This window comes from Aythya marila, assembly GCF_965140915.1.
Source record: "Aythya marila genome assembly, chromosome: 8".
NCBI lineage: Eukaryota > Metazoa > Chordata > Aves > Anseriformes > Anatidae > Aythya > Aythya marila.
In genome coordinates, this window is record NC_139049.1 from 21,300,315 (window position 1) to 21,320,825 (window position 20,511).

General features: G+C 39.4%; 1 protein-coding gene across 4 annotated transcripts in view; it reads right to left on the bottom strand.

The window, feature by feature from the left end:
- The window catches only part of ST6GALNAC3 (ST6 N-acetylgalactosaminide alpha-2,6-sialyltransferase 3), a gene marked incomplete at its 3' end in the record, with an annotated part of 226,033 nt that extends 212,942 nt beyond the window's left edge, over positions 1-13,091 (bottom strand). For 2 of the 4 annotated variants that reach the window (XM_082766335.1, XM_082766338.1), the window contains exon 1: positions 12,991-13,091. In XM_082766335.1, the coding sequence (XP_082622461.1) occupies positions 12,991-13,017 (27 nt within the window). In that variant the 5' untranslated portion in view covers positions 13,018-13,091. Of the gene's footprint in view, positions 1-10,405; positions 10,539-12,128; positions 12,160-12,990 lie in introns of those variants that run through there. The other 2 variants (XM_082766336.1, XM_082766337.1) reach the window with 2 other exon arrangements.
- Between the last annotated feature and the right edge of the window lie 7,420 nt (positions 13,092-20,511).

Genomic DNA, 20,511 nt, shown 5'->3' on the forward strand with positions numbered 1-20,511 from the left:
TGGCTGCTGTCATGACTAGATGAAGGAGGGACCACTTCTTTTTTCCATTCTAGGTGCACTAAAACCAGATTGCATTGCTCAGAGACACTGATTCAACACAGTGGACAAGAGCATTTGTCGCCTCTCTAACTCAGGGCAGTGGGGCACACACATGATAAAGCTGCGCTTCTGCTACAAAACTTCCCATATAGATTCTTCCCCCATTTAAATGGTGGCTAGATCTGGTTATTGTCTAGACACTGGCAACCAGCCCCTCACTTAAGTGCAAACAATTAACACTGCTGGAAGCTTTTTAGGTAGTACCACCCGCATAAAGATTTGTCCCCATGTAGGCCACCCCTTTGCATGTGTGCTGGCCCTCAGCTAGGCACAGTGCAATGTCTGTAATATTCAAGAAACAATCTTAAACGCAAGCCTGGAAAACTAAAAATAAAAAAAAGTGTATTCCAGTTGTATTCTAGTATTCTATACAAAAAAAATTACAAAAAATGTATTTTATATATTATAAAAATATATTTTTATATATAAAAAATACTATATGTTTTTGTATAGAATACTATAATGTGTATTCTAGTATTGTAGGTGTGGTTATGTTACCACATTTATACAGCTGTGCTGGCACAACAGAGGGGAAGTGAGTAGCAATGGGCAGCCTACAAAGCCAGAACTACTCCAAGGAAAGGGCGAGAGGACAGTGGGTTCCTGGGACACTATATTTAGTATTCTCAAGAGGAAGTGTGGTTAGATGGGGGGAAAGCTATGCCATTTAAGGTCTTCAGATCTTAGTTGATTTGAAGTGACCTGATAAAACCACTAAGATACCTTAACTGGTTTAAAAAAAAAAAAAAATGCAAATGCACAAGTGGCAGTGAATGCAAAGGAAAAAATACATATATATGAACTACAGTTTATAGCAGAGCTGCAGAGACAGGCTGCCAGGCCTTAAGAGCATGCAGCAGAGCAGCCAGCTCTAGCTGAGAGAACACACGCACTGTAGTACAGGGTCTATTCGCAGAGTATTCCAAAACTGCCATTTCTTGGAGCTTGTCTGAGATGTTCAGTGGCTTTTCTCTTCCCATTCCCCTGCTTAAGAAGAAAAACATTTAGTAGGGTAAATCTATTTTTTTCTGTGAAAGTATTTTTATGCCCTGTGGAAGGAAATAAAAAGAGACAGATAAAGAGACCTTCAGAGACAGCTGTCTGAAATTCCCTTATTAACCATACAGAAAAAAAGTTAAAGTTTTTTCTCTACAAAAATTCCATAAAAGATATGTCTTCAAGCATTTTTCCCCCACTTACACATTCCAGAGCTCCAAGGATCAATCCCACAGGACCGTGAGTCAGTCTCCTTCTCCATTCTGTTTTTTTTTGTTTTTGTTTTTGTTTTTTTAATGCAAAAATCTTCCTTCTGTCTCCACATATGAAGCACTAAGAGAAAGTTCTCTTCTGTTAATACTTTGTTACCTGACCAGACTGCCACAGACAAATGCAAACACAGGACAATTACCATAGATCAGCTGACACACTAACTTGTAACTCATTCACTCACATGGCTGAGTGCGCTAAGGTAGAAAATTTTAGTAAAACTATTGTGAATTTCAGTAGTATCATAAGCCCCAATAATCATCTACTGAGATTTGAAACCTTTATTCACCTGCCAAATCAGAACAAATGTAAATAGGAGAGGAAATTATTCTAGAATATCTGCATCCCACAGCGGAATACAACACAGTAAAACATCAAAAACCTAGCACGGATGAATCCAAAAAAATCAATTGAGTTCCAGTTATGAGAAGGGGACATGTCTTAGGAATTTAGAGAAGCACATATAGAAACTACGGGATCATAATTTCACAATCTAGTATAAAACAATAGAATAGTGATTATTCAAGAATATTCAAGGTGGTGCTCTACTGGCCTAAATAGGTTTGTAATGATACTAATGTGAATATTAAACAGCTAGTAAATACACATTGTTTTTTGTTAATTGTTGTATCATCCTATCTTTCTCAGAAGGAAATGGCTGAAATCTGAGCAAACAACAGATTTGAAAGAAAATAAAGTTCATTATAAACAAAAGGTTGGGAAGTGTACAGAAAAGTGATACTGTGGATAATATGGTATTTTGGTTTTGGCTTTTCTAGAATTAAAACATCAAGTACCACAAAATGATGTCTTAACTGTTGTCACATACTCAGGAGGTCATTCCCTTCACTAAAGACCTAGCAAACTTTTGCTAGAAGTGAGGTTATTTGTATTTTAAGGAAGAGAATTTTTGAAAAGAGAAGATACCTAATCCTGCAAACCAGCATGCAAGCAATGCCTCATTAGAAGAAACAGGATCTATAAATAATTCATTCCGCATTTCTTCTACGCAAATTGCTATTCCCGTGAAATAAACATGTTTTTCTGCTGACTTCCAACTGCTCCACACCTGGATGTTACCAGCCTATGCTAGTATTCCACTGCCTATTGGTAATGCAAATTGCTCTAAAATACATCTTTCATAAGAAGCTACACTTCATTTAATTACTAGCAAGTGTGGTGCTCCCACAGCAATTTTAAAACGTCACACATGCTGCACAGGTATACAAGAAATACTTAATAGGATTGCCTTTAGACAACATAATCCATTACTCCTGAACAGCATCACTTACAAGATTTCATATCCTAAACCCTTCCATTTCAGTTCCTGCCTCACCTTTGCTCTTCTCAATAGTAAGGAAGAAATAGAATATCCTGTGTGGTATTTTATCCAATATCAAATATATAAAGCTAAGAATGATCATTTTCCAGATGGTTCTGCTAAAGCGATCAGAAACAAAATAACTGTCATTATTTTAAACACAATGCCCCACTTTTACAGATTTTGTACTGATAATTTCAGTTGGTTGACTGATTAAAAAATTAAAAATGATATAGCCATGCACTTCCTAAAAAGCATGTGAATGACTCTGGTCTCCAGAACACGATGCACAACACAATCACATTGTCTTTTTTTATTCCAGAGTTCCCAGTATGCAGAAACCCATGAACCCAAAGAAAAAGTGCAGGTCTCTTAACTCAGCTCAAGTGATGCATGGATTATTTGCAAGAAGAACCACAGAAAATGCAGTAGATGCAGATTTCTTCCACCAGGAATAGCAAACAACCCACATTGCTGACAACCATAAGGCAACTGCTCCCTTAGCTTTGAGGAATGATAGGGCTCAAGGCAAAGTTTTGCCTTATTTCTTGGGACTGCACCCTATAATTAGGGCTTCCTTTACACACCTTGTTCACAGATCCCCATAAAGGTCCGTTTTTCCTAACCCCTTGAGACAGGGCTCGGATTCCAACACTACCAAGTTAACGCACCTCCACCTCTGTCATATTTGCATATTCCCAACCATCTGTGCTACAAATTGGGCCATGGATGGAGAGCAGCTGTTGGGCAGAAGAAAGGGAAGTGGTCACTGCACCGAGCCTGTCTGAATTTAAGAAGAGATTGGACTGTGCACTTAGTCACATGGTCTGAACTTTTGGGTAGACCTGTGCGGTGTCAAGAGTTGGACTTGATGATCCTTAAGGTGTCCCTTCCAACTCAGGATATTCTATGATTCTATGAAAGTATTGGGAACAGGTCATGGACAACAATAACAAAATCTATTTAGTTCATAGGCTGGAAATGTTCTTGGGTACAACTAACTTTCCACACATCAGCACCTATCTTCAGCAATTAAGGGATCAAACAGTAACACGCAAACCAAGACCTCCCACTCTTCCCACAGAATTCCCAATCCTGTTCAAGGTGTCAGCCATTGAATTGCAGTTGGCTGCATGGCTCAGGCCCATAATAATTGAAAATCAAACTAAAACTCTGTAATAAGTTTAAAACCAGTAATTTCAAGTCTCTTGCACAAAATAGCTATTTTATGGCAAGAGCTGCTCTGGGTATGTGAGCATTTGACCTTTCCTCTCCACCTCTAATACACACAAGGATTTATTTATTTTTCTTTAAAAAGTCTCACACAAACAAATCCTTCTAAATGAAGTCAACCTGCGCTGCACAAATATCACTTCTCTGGGAAAAGGTGAAGAACAAGCCCTGGACAGATCGGTGTCCGGGACTACACTTCTGGAAGGTGCACAGATACTACTGGAATGAAACAAAAGATTACTGAAAATTGCCTTTTTGAATTAGATGAGCAGATGCTGTGATATTTGTGACTAAAACCTAAGACTACTATTTTTAGTGATATTTTAAGCTGCATTTCAGGTCCCCTTTAATTGATGGTGCATGTTTATTTATTCTGACACCAGATCTGCTTTGTTCTGCCTGCCATCTCACTACAAATATTGAAGAGCACATCTGACCTCTATTTCAAGCGTTTTGATATATTACAAAGTATAAGAACCTGCTGCTTCCTGTGATGTGTGCAATGCTGTAATCTACCATTATTTGGCATTCATTACGTACCAAAATGAGAATTTAAAAAACAAAAGAACAAGACATATCACCGAAGCTCACGCACAAGTCTATAAAGAGGCTGTATTTTGAGAGGACTACTTGACCTTTAATATAGGAATTTAATAGTCCATACCCACAATTATGCATAAAACACACATAGCCTAAAGGGGGAGAGAGAAGGGGGCAGAACATCTGGATGACATATGCTTCATTGCTTAAAGATGAACTGCAAACCAAAAACCTTTTGCCCCATTACTGGTTTATCATGTAATACTTAAAAGCAGAACTGAGACAGGTCCTAATTTTGTGCTGATTTTGCAGTTTGGGTTTTCACACCTCTGCTGAATTAGGACAACAGAAGTCCAATTTTAAACTAATTCAAGCATGCTTATACTGGAGGTTGTCTTGTTTTAGCTACGTAGGCATCAAAATTAAGTTCATTCAACCAAAGGAAAGCCTTCTGTAGGACTCAGCCCGACTACACTTCTGTCTCCTTGTGCTTGGGAGTGGACTAGTATATAATCTTTAAAGTATAATTACTTAAATATCATTGCAAATGAGAACAAGAATGTTTTATACTTAGAATTTAATTTTCCTCATTTTTTTCAAGAATCCAACACAAAAAACATTACTAAATTTCTTGTGCTACACCCTATAAAAAAATCTGACATGGTAATTAAGCACCACTGGACCATAATACAGCAAATCATAGCCCTACACATTGCCAGATTAATTAATGCAACTTCATTCACTGGAGCAAATTAGAAGCAAACAATATAGACCTACAGAAATGAAGTCTTCTAGTTAGTAACAGAATAACTGTAAGGCATTTAAAATAGAAATGACCAACAAAAGGAGCATCAGAAAGAAGCAGCTGTGGAGTTTTGCTAGGATCCATTAGAACATCTCTCACTGTCTACAAAAGCATTTTTATTTTTTGGAAGGCAGTGGGGGTGGGGGAAAGTCAGCCACAGCAAATAAAGGATGGGCTGATTCAACAAGAGACCTGGTTACTGCCTCAAAAATGCTGATTCTGCTCTGTAACGCTTTGTTGCATCTGCCTGCTAACTTTCCAGCTCACTTGCATACCTCATAAGGGGCACCTTTATGCATTTACACTGCAATTGTTATCTGGAAGGTTGCTTGCTATTACAATGCCTTTAAGGCACATGACCCATACTGTAGAAACGTGAGTTTCCAAAACACAGAATACAGGTACTATACAAAAACAGAGCACTAATGTTACACAGCCTGCTACTCTTGGAAGAGATTTTTCAAAGCAGTCTTGCAGCAAACTATGTGCTTTTTGCTATTAACTACATTTGCAATGAAACATTTTCAGGACTCTTGAAATGGGTACAACTCCTCTTGTATTTTCCTCACAGAAAATTTCTCCCCCTCAAGCACTTTATAATTAAAAATAGAAATAAAAAGAAACCTTGCAGAAGCCACAAAGTGTGAAAAATGGCAGGAAACGGAACTTCAGAAGACTGATCTCTTGTATTTACATGACACTTTCCATCCCTAAAGATACAATGGTATGTTCACAGAAATTATCCCAGCCACAATAAAAATAGCTCAGCCCACAGAACTGTTGATCAGCAAACCACCATAGGTTGAGTTGAGCACCCAGATTACAGTCAACTTGCAGCAAATTCAGCAGTTGCTGGGAAATGACCCATCAGGTGGGCATCCTCCCACAAGGAGGGCTACCTTTGTTCTTTTCATTAGAATCTCTATTTGTCATCATGGCAAAGGATAGAGGACACCGGGAGAATCAAATGAGACCAAAGTATAATTCTCAGCACAGGAAAATAGATAGGTCCCATTTTTTTGCATAAAAATTACTGCAGTCAATTTAGCAGTCAAGAGGCATGTGAATGATCTTGGACCTCATTCAAGCAGGATATACACATTGCCTCCACGGACAGCCCTGCACTCTGCAAACCCCTAGCAGTACACAGATTTATGCTGAGACACAAGATCTTTTATAGCATCCTTCAAAACACTGCTACTGGCAGTGCTAAGGGGTTGGGTTAAAAACTGCAAGTTACAGTTTGTGATATTGTTTTTTCAGTTTTGTAATTAGATAAGGAAAATATTAAAGAAGCTATGGATTTTAGCTAGCCACCTGCTTACTTTGGAAAGAATAACTCAAAGTCATTTGTGGTCACAACAGCATTGCCTGAGGTTGTACAAAATTCTACAGTAGTTTGGGATGGAAAGGACCTCAAAGACCACCCAGTTCCAACCCCCTGCCATGGCAGGGACACCTCCCACTGGACCAGGCTGCCCAAGGCCCCATCCAAGCTGGCCTTGAACATTTCCAGGGATAGGGCATAACACTACTTACAACACAATTTCACTGAAGGTTTCATTGGTGATCTCTGCAGATAGGTTACATCCAGTCTACAGACACATGAAATCACTTTTGTTCAGAGTAAATACACAACACACAAAACAGAAATAAACATCCTTCTAGACTTCATACTTAGTCTTCTCAGGCCTGTCAAGTACATTTTTTGTTAAATTCTACCACACTAAAAGCTACACAGTTAAAACTGCCCTGTGATGACAGCATAATTCACCTTCATCATCTCCTTCAAAACCTCAACTTAAAAAGAAGAATCTGAATATGAGAAGGCATAATCCATTGCAAAGCATGGTATTTATGAAGTAACATTACCCATTCTGTCTGTTTTAAAGTATCACTGCCCAATCCTCAGTGGGGGATATTAACATTTTACAGGGTACCATTATCATTCATGTGTTTGCTGTAGGAAGACAGGTGCACTGAAGTGTCATTTTTCAATTAATCAAAAACCGGGGTCCCTTTGAAATAATGTATTTAATAACATTTTGAAGACCCAGTGGCTGATACAGCAGAAGTCAGGGAGTTCAACATCTGCAGAGTTAACAGTGATTACATAAGTAGTAATCACTCTGTTAATCTAGTAATCAGCGAGGTGGCACGTAGCTGCCATAGTAACAAGCAGAAGATCAACTGTTTTCTTCCAAGAAAAGCCTACACTTCACTCAGCTATTCTGCTATGATTTTAAAAGACATGATGGTGAGGAAAAAAAAAAAAAAGATCTTGTGTATTAGAACTTGCCTCTTTCTCTGCATTTCCTCAACAGAGGAGAGAATTTCTCAGAAGAGGGTTTCAGTAGTTATAATTCAGGATGTCCCACCAGTGATTGGGATACAGACTTTCTGGGGCCACAACAAGCAACAGTCCTGATTATTTTAACTAGAGAGTACACAAAGGAACACCCCAGAGACGACACACATTTTAGGAAAAATCACCTTCCCAAGCACTCCTACAAGTGCTACATACAGAGATGATTTCTTGCAGTAATTACAGCAAAGGGGGGTGTCTTGGTATCAGACATTATACAGTTGTACAGTTTTTCCAATATATTTAAGTAAACTGCAAGTTAACTTTGGTTAATTATTAACTACAAAGAACAGAGATGAGTGGCTATTAAATACATCGCCATCAAACATCATTTATATTAAGCTTTTACACATACGGAACTCCAGTATTCACAAGCCCCAATATCTTTGTGAAAGGAATGAGCAAGAAGGAAAAACTAAAAATAAAATCTAGGAACTAAGGCAGGTAGAGCCACAAGGCAGCTCCACAAAGCCACTCAGAACCTATGTGGCAGGGAAACACAGTTTGTCTGCCTCCCTATACACTGTGTCACTACCTATTCAAAGTTTTTATGTATATAAAAGTATTTGCTATAGGTATGGTTCCACACAGGCTACTGACCAAATAGACTAGGGAGCTGGAACAAACCTAAGAGAACGGAGGAGGATGAGGGTAACAGGTTTGTAATTTCAGGAAAGAACTAAGCATCACATTAAGAGATACATACTATTCTCAACTTCCTTGCTATGGTACAAGTTTGAAGAATATTTGTGATCCCCTTTGGGCAATTGCTGCTTTTGTTTCTGTCAGATCCAGAAATTACACAACTACTCATATTTATATGAAGTACAGGCATTACATTAAGAACTCATACACAGTTAAGTATCTAGATCTATACATTTAGATTACTCCTGTGGGATGTCTGACTAAAGAAGTCCAGCCTGCCTTATGACAAAGCTAATCTTCTCTTATCTGTTTCACTTTTTATCCTTGCACCTGCTTGTGTTAACAAGATTAAGAACCAGGCTGGCAGCAGGCTCCCTGTCAAGGAACACCAATGTATCTATTGATTTAATCATCGGAACTACAACCAAATGGAGCTGCAGGGCTGGGCAGAGGGGAGGCATTTAGTGTGTTATGATTCAAACTCTAAAGGCAGGCCCTGCAGAAGTCATGCTGGGAGACATTGTGCCATCAGACTGTGCAGGAGGAGGCTGGGGGAACACACTGCAGCTTTCTTCTAGAATGATATTCTCTTTTAACTGTCAGTGCCAGAAGGAAGATTTTGTATTTGATCTTTTAACATTGTCAAAAAAAAGTTTCCCTTCTTCTGGAACCTACAGATCCAAGCCAAGTCTAGGGAGTGTTTAAAAAAAGGGGTGCATCTGCTTATCTCTGCGAAGCCAGGCTCCATTCACAGAGCTCCTACCGCCCCATCCCAAGTTGCAACTTAACTCTCACTTGCGTCAGTGCTGTCTGCTTAAGGGATTCTGTTACCATCCACCTCCATGCAGAACCTCTGAGTTCAAGGAAGTTCCAGCACTTGAGGTAGACTTCACCATACTTATTTAAAAAACTGCCACAAGATCTGCGCTCACAAAAGTAAAAACTAATCCATGCACTACAGACCTACTACTAGGGAAAGACTAGGGAAAGAATGAGAGGGAAAAACGGTGCAGTGAAATAAGCAGTTATTTTCAGAGTTCAACACCGAGGAAAGTGATAAGAATTGGATTCCAGGAGACACAGGACTGTTTATTATTTGGGGGCTGTTTTGAAGCTTTGCAATTCACCCATTCAGCTGATACGCTGAAGGCAACTGCTGTGAGAGGCCATCCCAAAGTTTGGGACAATCAGCCCTTCGTTAGGAGGTCAGACTGAAAATAACAAAGTATTCCCAGATAGGTTTTATTTACTAAAAGGAACAGAGCACAAACCTATTCAAAATATACACAGAAAGGAGCAAGGGAGATAACCAACGAATCGCAAACAAATCACTTTGGAGCCAGGCGCAGGAGAGGGGCTGCCTGCAAGTGACAATGCCGTAAGGGAACAAACGCCGTTTGTTCCCAACTGGCTGCACTTCCGCCTCCTCCCCTTTCATTCAGGACTCAGTGCTAGCGATGCTCCCTCCATCTCCATGACATGCTGCTTGCAAGTACTTTTATCTGAGGAAAGCAGGCTGGAGAAAGCATATGAGCACACGGTAAGTTTGCACTTGTATTTGCTGGCGTGAAAGGAGAAAAAACCCTGCATCAAATAGGTCCCTTAATTAGGGATCACAATTAAATGCTAAATATAATTTGTGGAGTATGTGGGTGTTGGGTAAATTCAGCAGGGAAGTGTGTGCTTAAGGAGCAACTGGGGCAGCTGTGTACATCTGCAACCTCTGCTTTAAAAGCAGTGAATGCTGCACAGTCAGAAAAGAAAATAACTTCCCGTTTTGTCCTTTGTACTGGGAGTCTGTTGCCCGAATGCTATAGCTCAGGAAGGAATTCAGCTCCAACAAAGTCAACTGAGACAAACCAGAGCCCCTCACCCCCCTCCTATTACTCGGCACACAGTTCCCTTCCCACTAGCTGATAGCTCGCTGTTCTGACAATGCAGGGAAAGAGGAAAAGAATGGCAGAGGGAAGCAGAGCACAGCTGTACGTTGCAGAATCTCTCCATATTCATTTGCAAACAAAACCAGTATTCAAAAGAGACAACGAAGATGCAATAGGACCATACCGAATCCATGCCTCTGAGCAGCGAGGGGCTCTCTAACAATGCATTCAAGCAACAGATAGAGATTTACCTTCAGAATGCAGGCCATGTTCTTTCTCTAGCCTTCCTACCACAGAGCAGCAGGATTCTACTTTGTGAGCAGCAGTTCCAGTGTCAGGCAAAAGGCTGGTAGAGCCGCAGAACTGCTAGAGCCCACATTCCTGTAGATCCAAATAAGGGTACCACGCAGCCAGGATCCGTTAGTCATATTAGTCTTTTTATGCCCCGTTTGTTCCACCCATCAGCTCCTGCCACTGGCTGGGCGCCAGCCCGGTACCTCCCCTCCATCACATGACCGCGTTTGATTCATGGCTCCAGCGTGTTTGTGAGCCCCGGGACGCGCTCACCATCAAGTGCACGGACAGACAGCAATCTACGGCTCACAGGCGGTCCGTGATGCTCCAAAATCAAGCCACGTCTTTATAATTAATCCCTGTGCAACTCCCTAAGTGTTCCCAGGAGACAGTTTCTGCCAGTTGGTCCAAGTTCTTTGTTATTTGGGCTCTGAAAACCCTTACACTGCCTGTGAGAATGAAGTATTGTTTTGTGTTCGGCCAGCTTCCTTTGGTGAGCTCATCGTTATCAGCAAGCAACACAAGTAGCCCACCAAGGGTGCCTGTGCTGTGCTACCTTGCCCTGCAAAAGGCTGCCACACGTCACAGGGAAGGGAAAGCTTTTTGGTGCAGGTCTGAAAAAGGCTCTGAACTTCCTCTGGGGTTAACTACACTGAAGTGGTGTTACCTGCAGATTAATGAATTCACTTGTGAAATTCTTATTGCAGTTAGTTTTTGCCTGTGGTTTTTCTACATCATCTCACCATACTCAAACTTCCCGGTACCGCACTCTGTATATCATAAAGGTCTTACTTCTTATTTGTTGCTTCTCCTGCGGTCTTTCTTCCACTTCCACGCTGTCCCAGCATTGCTCAGTACTACACCTTGTAACTCTTCTCATTTTCTGCACTTGACACCTCTGTATACTTTGCGTGCTATATTGCTTCACTCCTGTGATTTTGTGTGATAAACACAAAATTCCTTGAAATTGATGCAGTCATCCTCTCTGCACTGCATCTGGAACCCAGACTCTTAGTATGTGGTATCCAGAAGGGGTTAGTACTGTGCCACCCATTTAGTAACTGATACTGCTCCTACCTGGCAAGCTGCTCCTAACCAGGCACAATCCCTTTAGGCAACAGGTAGATTGACACTAAAGGCATTATTAGCCCTCCTCATTTCCATACAGAGGCAAATCATCCCCAAGAGTAGAACAGAAAGGGACTGTGGAGGCTTTCTGCAGCTCATGCTGTCCCTGGTTGCAATCCTGTGCACTTCCAAAGAAAATGCCCATTTGTGTTTGGCCTTTGCACTGTCCCTCCAGACCCACGCAGGTTTATTTTGTTTTCCTCCTCTCTTCTTCAACACAGGCCCTGCAAGCTCCTCAGCCCCTCTCACCACTGAGGAGAACACCTGAGTCTTGGTATAGTCTGAATTCTACTATTACTTTTCAGGAAAACCTTACAGCTTCAAACAAGAGTGCCATACAAGTAAGTGAAAGAGCCCAATGGGAAGTATATATTGCCCTACTCAGCTTACTTCTCAGTGCAATTAATCTAAACCTTACTCAGCTGCAAGACACTTCATTTTTAAAAAAAAAAAAAAAAAAAGAAAAAAGTTGAGTTGTGGAGTACTTCTGCACATTTTACCAGGAGACAATGATTGCTTGGCACCATTAATGCTGTTAGAAATTCAGCTCACCACCTCGCTATTATTCAGTGTCATGGTAACAATTTAGCATGGCCACACAGCCTCACATGCTCTGGAGTCTCTTCCCATCCATTTCAAATGCACACTTAGAAACACTCAAATCCACACCTCCCAACTTTCTTTCAAAGAAATTCTAAAAAAAAAAAAAAAAAAAAAAAAAAAAAAAAAAAAAATCAAGCGTTAATCAAGTGTTGTCCAGACCTAACGTTTTAGGAAAACTTTTTCTTTCTTCTCCAAGATGAAATAAACCTTGAATAAGCTGTTACAGTATTTTATATCTATAGGATATAAAGGATATATATCCTTTACCCAACCCAAGCCATTCTATGATATAGCCTGTCTTACACAGTATATGGCTTTCATACAAAGCACAGTGTTGTCACAAAACATTTACTATTTAGAAAGTTAAATATTTAAATGCATGAACTTCCAGGGATCAAAATGCAAGCATCCATAGAAATACTGGAAGAAGGAAAAAGCAAACCCTACAAATCAGTAACAACTTTTCAGATGATTGTTCTTTTATTTCCATTCCAAACTTAGATGAGAACTTTAGGTGTCTGTTTTTGAAGTTGCTCATTTAACAGCAACCAGTTTACACTGAACTAGTTTTTTGTTTGTTTGTTTTTAAACAGAAAAGCTTGTGTAATCTTATTTATAAAATTTGTTTTAACAGAACAAATGGAATTTAAAATGGATAAAAAACGTGCTCAGAGAAGAAACTGCCCATCTTTCTAGGTAGCTTACCTCTAGTTAAAGCAGACTAAACTCTGAAGAGTGCTGTGTTCAGCTATACCTCCAGATGTTTTGCCCGTGTAAAAATAAGTAAGGACAAACAAAATGTATAACTCACCGTAGTCACCCAAAGAAGAAAAGCCATCAATAAAATTCTGAAGGCATTCAAAAGCTAAATGATATGTTCAAAAGAAGTACTGCCATTTAAAGGTAATGTTGCTGACTACAGAATACGGTTGGTTAATAGGCCTTTCTAGCAAGTTCTTCAGCCAAGGACACATTTGTTTTTTCCACTGTTAATGATTTACATTCTTTGCTCATATTATCAAAACCTTACACTCCCAGTATTTTTATAACATAGAATTCTAACATCACAAAAATATTAAAGCTATTTCACACTTAGATAGGCTTGTGCCAATTTGCCCTCTAACAAGATTTTATCTCTGAGTATACAGCTGTTCACATAAAAGCAGCGTCAGGAAGAACCAGCAACTCCTTCAATTACAGTACTGAAGGCCTGAAATTTGAACAGAAAATTTAAATCCAGCATTTCAGGGGAACGCTTTCTCCTGAGCTGCAGAAATGAAGACTCTTCCCCTGCCGTGCTCCCTCCAAAGATCCAGGCAGATACTGGTTTTATTATACAAAGTGCCTCTCTTTTGGGGGCTTAGGGAAAGAGGAAAAAGTTGTTCTTTAAAAAAAAAAAAAAATACACTGTCCCCATCCATTCTTGACACTTTATCTCATGTTCCACTGCACTTGAAAACACATCAGTAAAGATTTATTATTCTAAATGCAGGAGTGAGTTAATTTAAGTTCAAGACAAAGAAGAGTAGTGTTTTCTTATGACCACTCTAATATAACATACTAAGAAGGGCACCAATAAAGTTGGATCTGAGCCACCTTGCTCAATGACATCCTGCTTTGCTTCATGGCATCACAAAACTCAGGGAATCCCAAAGCCCCATCTCGGGTTTGAATGGGAAGCTGTCCTCCAGGGAAGAACACTGAAAAAAAAATGTTTATATGTAAAACTGATGTAAAGAAAAATGAAAAAAAAATGTATATATACACATATATATAAATTCTGGGGCTGAGATAGGAACTTGAGAATCTTGGTTTTTGTTGTTGGTCTTGTGAAGAACAGCAATCCATCTCTACTTCACTGCCTGGATAGTAGGAAAACGGGGAAAAGAGCGCCCACCACTCACTTTGCCTACCCAGCATCTCATACAGTGTTATTGTAAGTTCAGTGGAGAGCCCAGCAGCAGCATCCTCTGAGGACTTCAGGAGGTCTTCCCCTGCTCTGGCTGACAGCAGTAGGACTGAGGAGAGACAGCAGCAGCCACTGCACAACATGCTCTGCCATGCACAGAAAGCCAGAGAACAGAGCATGCCACCATTGTCTGCCTCACATCTTCAGAAACAGGGCAGCATGACAGCCAGAACAGAGTGCAGGACAGAGGCTGCTCAGGGCCTGGGTCCAGAAAAAAAAAATAAGATCCTGAAGCCAGATTTGTGCCGTAGTCCAGAATTTTCTCTCTTTAGAAATAGAAACTTCTTTCTGTAAACAGCACAACAGCAAGACAAAAGCAATCAAAAGGATATTTTCTAATCTCAGTCTTAGGTTTTGTAGCTCTCTATGGTTACAAACTTTCAACAGAAAATAGACAGATGCAATAAAGGTCCAACCCTGCAACAGTTTATCATCTCCACCTATTCTACCAAAGCTCCCACAGGATATAAACTAGCACTGTGTTTAACTCATGGTCTTGTTGAACTAGAATTATTTCAGCATGCTATAAATGGTCAGTAACACAATGACAGTCATTTTAGGAACCAACAAAAAGTGTTTTGCATATGTAGTCTGGCTTGGAGTTATTTTTTTAAGTTATGGCTCCAATGTTTAAACAGGATGCAGAAATATGATTTATATACAGGAAAACTAAGCAACATTTTCTTGCTTAACATAGGTGTCATATGAAAAGATTTACGGAGAAGGTCAGAAACTCACTAGAACCCACGTATTTCCATTTTTAAACCTCATTATGTACCTGATTTGAGTTATGACAGCAATCAAATTATTATAATGAAATCCAACATCTTCCATTAAAATTATCTCAAAGAAATTCCATTCCTGAAAAATTTAAAATCTTACTTAGCCACAACTCAAGAAACACAAGCAGTAAAAGCTTCTTACAGATCTTGGATCATGAGCTTTTCCTCCCCTGAACCCAAACAAACTGATATTCTAGTCCCCTATTAAATTCACGCTATTCTTGAAGCCTTTAGAGGCACTAGGCATCATGCAGTATCCTAAGGTCAGAGTTTGTTCTGCTGGATCTAAAGAGAACAAGATGTCTACCTGTTCATTAAAACCACTGTCATCCATGAAAACTGCCAGTGGCAAAACCCTGCTGTACCTTGTAGAGTCCATCTCAAACTATAAACATACATTCTCAAGGCAAAAGCTTTTATGTCTTTTGTAACATCTGGTAGCTATTGTACCAGACTTTTCATAAAAATATATTTAACGCAATCCTTTTAATTAACAGAGGCAGTGTTACCGGTATATTACCAGCAAGCTTCCCTCTAACAGTTTTCTACACTGCTGTGTAACAGTGAGCTAAAAGATAAAAAGATGCAGTTATAAGGGGATTTGAGGTGGCTAATGAGTTAGAGATCTTTGTATATTGCCTTTATTAGAATAATCAGCAGCCCTGAGTTTGAGGGTTTAAGGTTACAAACAAAAACTGATTTACAAACGAATGATACTGTTAAAAGCACTATTCAAGTTGTACCATCAAACACAAGAATAAAGAAATAAAAGAATTCAGTTTGTATGTGCAACTTAAATTCAGCCTGTGTATGTGTCCCAGAATTAATATGATCACACTATTCTTTCCCCAAAGGAAGTTGTTTTTTTCTTCCCCTGTTTTTCTTCCTTTTTGTAGTTCAAAAGAAGGACTTGAAAAAGATGAGAATCAGCATCACACAGAAATGCTATTTCCTACAGGATAACTGCCTCACTTACTGGAAAAATTAGAAGTTATACAGTGAATGAGAAAGAGGTCATAAAGAAAACCCGCATCCATTTTCTGATGAGAAGTCTTTGAAAGCAGCTGTGAAGAGGTGGATTCTGTACTTGTCTCTAACAAATCCTCTGCAGTGCCTTCTGAAGGAATAGCTAGGAACTAATATGCTTGTCCCTCCTTTTCTGGATTCCCAGTTTGACACCATAAGGTCTTATTCACAAATGCAGTGGGTGCTTGCAGCTGCAATTGAAGGTAACGGGAGTTCTATTCTGAGCAGATTTATCAGCACATAATGCTAACACTTGAGAGAAAAAAAAATCCCAAACACCCTATATCAGACACCAACATAAATGGACACTTTTTTTCCTGACTCAACTTCTTTCCTACACAACAGCAATATATACCTGCTGTTCAGTGTGGATATTACACTGGGTAAGAGCGTGCAGTTAGAGAATCTAATTAGGAAATTAGGCATCCTGTCTACAGGACAACCCGTTCATTGTCGTGAAGCAACATGTGGCAGAGGGTAGCCACATTTGGACAGGGAGGAGCCAACAATGAAATAGCTGCTCTCTACGTGCATCTGGCCAACCTATGCCCATAAACAGGTTGTGAGCATTAAAACTGAAAACAGGTTGTGATCATTTGATTTAAAGTTATGTATGATGCTTAGCACAAAATTTGACTAAGTCAAGACAGCAGAGATAGTCAGCTTGGCACTTTAAACTTTTGAAATCTTAGGTTTGTTATTTAATATTTTTTATGGTAATATCGAGAAATCAGATAGATTCCATCTCCTGCTATTACAGCGGCATTCAGCGGGGTTGCCAATAAAGTTTTCTATCTTACAAGACTGTTTGTGACACCACTCCCCACAAATGAGCAGCTCATGTGAAAGTGGTTACTTCTAGGTAACAGCAAAGAAAGCAAGATGCTGGCCTGTGACAAACCCTAACCCAATTAATACCAACTGCTGGGTCCACAAACACCACCATTTACTAGGATGCAACCTAAGGATATATTAAAATGACTTTCTCTAAGAAAAGCTACAGAAAGAATGTATGCCATTTTTATGCTAACTTTGAAAAAGAAAGTGTTAAAGTGTTTAAGAATCCCAATACCTTAGCAAACAAGGAGTTTTAGAGTAAGCCCTTTCAGTGGTTCACATGAAGTCCAAACAATGGTCCCCGTACCACTGTAAAAATGGTATCTTTGTTAATTTGGGTGATTTATGACTTCTGATGATGATGATGATTTGTTAAGTCTTTTAGAATTTTTAAGAGAGCATTAGCTCTTTTGTTAACAGTTTTCCAGACTGAAAATGGAAGATGCACACATCCATTATAGTGATTAAACACAAAGATAGGGTGGCCTATTTTTAAACACTAATTTTTAAAGCAATTTAATCCTACCATTCATCATTCTGAAGCCACTGAGAGACTTTATTGATTCACCAGTCTTTGGTGTAAAATGCATGTTGAATTATCCTTGCTAAAACTGGTAAAGTTTTCACTGGAAGTAAATGGTATGGCTCCATGAGAAATTTACCACGTCTTCAGTCGCAATCATTTACAACCTTGATAATTCTCATCCCTCCTGCTAATCAAATGCCTAATATTACACTGGATATTAACCTCTCTCATTTTAATTTAAAGACACCTGTAAAAACATGCTCAGCAATTTCAGTACATGCGTACTAACACTGCCCTGTAATCGCAGCCTACTTTCCCATAGCAAAGAAATTGAAACTTGGAGCCAAAACCATTTGAGAACATCTGAGTGAGATGCATTAAAGGGATCATAATGCAGATTTTTAGTGTTACTGCGCAATTAGAGAGCTTTCCCATCCTCATAGTTTTCAAGATTATCATCAGCGTATCATTTCTGTCTGTTCCTGTTATTGATAGTTTACCCATTAATGTTTGGAGATCACATAACACCGTAATTCTCTTGCAACAAAAATGAAAGTGATGTTGTACGTACACCAAGGGGGGAATAAGTTGAGCATAAATAGTCATAATTTAAACAGAAAACTCCTAAAGCACCATAACTTTGGAGCTGAGGAGAGAGGTTGAGATCTGATTATATTAGGCTAACCCTATCCTAAAGTGCCATTCCAGAAAGTCAATGTCATGGGATAATTGGCCAAATATAGTGCCAGATCCACTGGCCTTTTTGCCCAGGACAATATTTGTTCTCCCTGGAAAAAAAAAGAAATAACCATTGGAGATTTTTCCATGAGAAGGAAAATACAGGCAGGACTTGTAGGTGAGGTCATGAAAAACTGAAAGACAACTGGTTCAGAAGGACAGCTTTTTTGGTCATTTCTATCATATCATTTGCCTTCTTGGTCAATTAGCTTTGAAGATTAACATTTAATTTACCTTGTACTCTTTGGTAAAGGTACCAGGACACTGACTAACATCCTAGTTAAATAGATTGATATCAGGTTAGGTCTGCAGGTAAAAAGCAGACAGATTTGTGTCTAATTCTGTTTTTACAAATAGAAATAGCAACCGTTTTTCTTCAGTGAAATTCATTTTAACATAGCCTTCAGAGAATAAGCCCAAACAGCTTATTCAAGAATTTTCAAACCAGTATCTTAAACCCACTTGAGATTTCTGTGAAATTTACGTTTCTACAATGTGCCCAGTTTCTTTCTAGCTGTGTTTCTGAAGGTGGCCATCATTAGCATTGCTTGAAGCTTTTCTTACCCTCAGTCAAAAGAAACACCGTTACACAAAGTAAGTTCACTTGAGGGGCACGAGAATTCAGCTTTGAATGCATTTCAGATGTTGTCCCTGCTTTGCTTTGAACAAAGCCTTTAGAATTACATCATGTTATTTTGTGCCTCATTGGGAACTGCTGCAGAGGCAGAGATGCAGGACCCCTCCTGCCTCTTCTGCTCTCCTTCCCCCATGCTTTTCTCCACAAACCAGCTCAAAGCAGTATCAAGGATAACTGACCACAGGCAAGCTAAGATAGCATTGTAGATCGCCCAGGTAGCATTGCAGTGACATAGGCAGGTAAATAACTGATAAAGATAGTAATTTTGTTAAAGCAAGGGGAGATGGATCCTCAGAGGGAATTATTTCAGCTGGAAATCAAGTAATAATCTACAAAACATTTCTGCTTCACTGTCTGCATGCTAAAGTTCACCAAAAAAAAAAAAAAAAAGTGAAGCAACTTTCAAGAGGCAAAACAAGACTAGCTCAGGACTCTGCAAGCCTGAGAGAAAGAACCTGAGAGAGAGCAGAATGAAAGGGAAGGTTGTTAACACCCAGATCTCATCACAACACAGATGGAGATTTTAAGCTTTAAATCTTTTCTGCATTCATTATTTTCATTTTCCAGGAGGTATTTGCTCAAGTGTTTAGCACATATTTGCAGTTTGCTTCGAAAATCATGCAAGAGTTTTCAATAATGTGTGAGAATCTCTGGAAAATATTCTCAAACAAAACAAAGCTGTTTACAGGAAGAGCCTAAATTCATCCATTTCAGGATTAGTCAGAAAGCCTTCTGTCTGAGGCTGAAATGCAAGTAAACGCTATGTGATACACCAAGAACAAGTACTGCTCAGGAGAACGAGCTGCTAAGCACACTCTGTAATGTGAAGCAACTTCTCACAGAAGTCAGGATCTGTTCACAAAGCATTTGGAAACAGAGGACACTAATTAGTAGCCAATTATGATTTCATCACATCCAGCATAAAAGTCCTCCTGGAGATCAGGTTCATTTCGGCTCTTTCAGCTCTTGTTTAAGGGTACAGTGGCTGTACTGGAACATTTGAGTCCAAAAGCACAGCCAAGTTTCAGATCTACAAACTGCAAGAAAAAATAAGCTGCATCAGGCAGTCATCCATTCCACAACATGTGCATGCATTTATAGTGAGGTAAGTGACATAGGAATAATGAATCTTTTTGTTAGTATTGCTAGAACATAATTCTGTCATAATGAAGTTATTTAACCTTCTTCTATCCCAAACAGATTATTCAAGGCATGGCTGAAAAGCAGGGCTGCTTGAGATGCAAACCTGCACGGCACCTGAAGCGATTCAAGCAAAGGTGGCAAGTACTTTCACAGACCTGCAATATGCTTTGTATAAGGACCAGTTCTTCTACCAAGTCTAAGGTTGACAGTATTGGTTACTACAAAAACCTCTTAGTTAGATTATCTTCAGGAGAGCCTTCCACAGCAAATGCCCTCATTAAGAGATTATTCTGCTTTAGCCTCAGACTCTCCATCCCATGCAATGTTCTTCTTTGGGATTATCCTTCATACCCAGGCATAACAGGACCTTCCTTTCCTGTTTCTTGCACATACTGCTACCAACAATTAGTTATAAACCAAACCATTTACTTTCTTTTTTTTTTAAAAAAAAAAAAAAAAAGAAATTTTTATAAGTAAAGAGCATCAGGGAAAGCCTCCTATTGATCCAAGTCATCCCTTCTTGTCATTACACCAAGAACTGCAAAGACAAATGGTGAAAGAGAAATACTGCACTGCTCATCCTTTTCATCTGCAACATCATTAAGCTAGTTGTCACCTGCTCTGGGATCTAAGCACACCCTAGGATGAGATGACCCCTGAAGAGCTGCCACTTC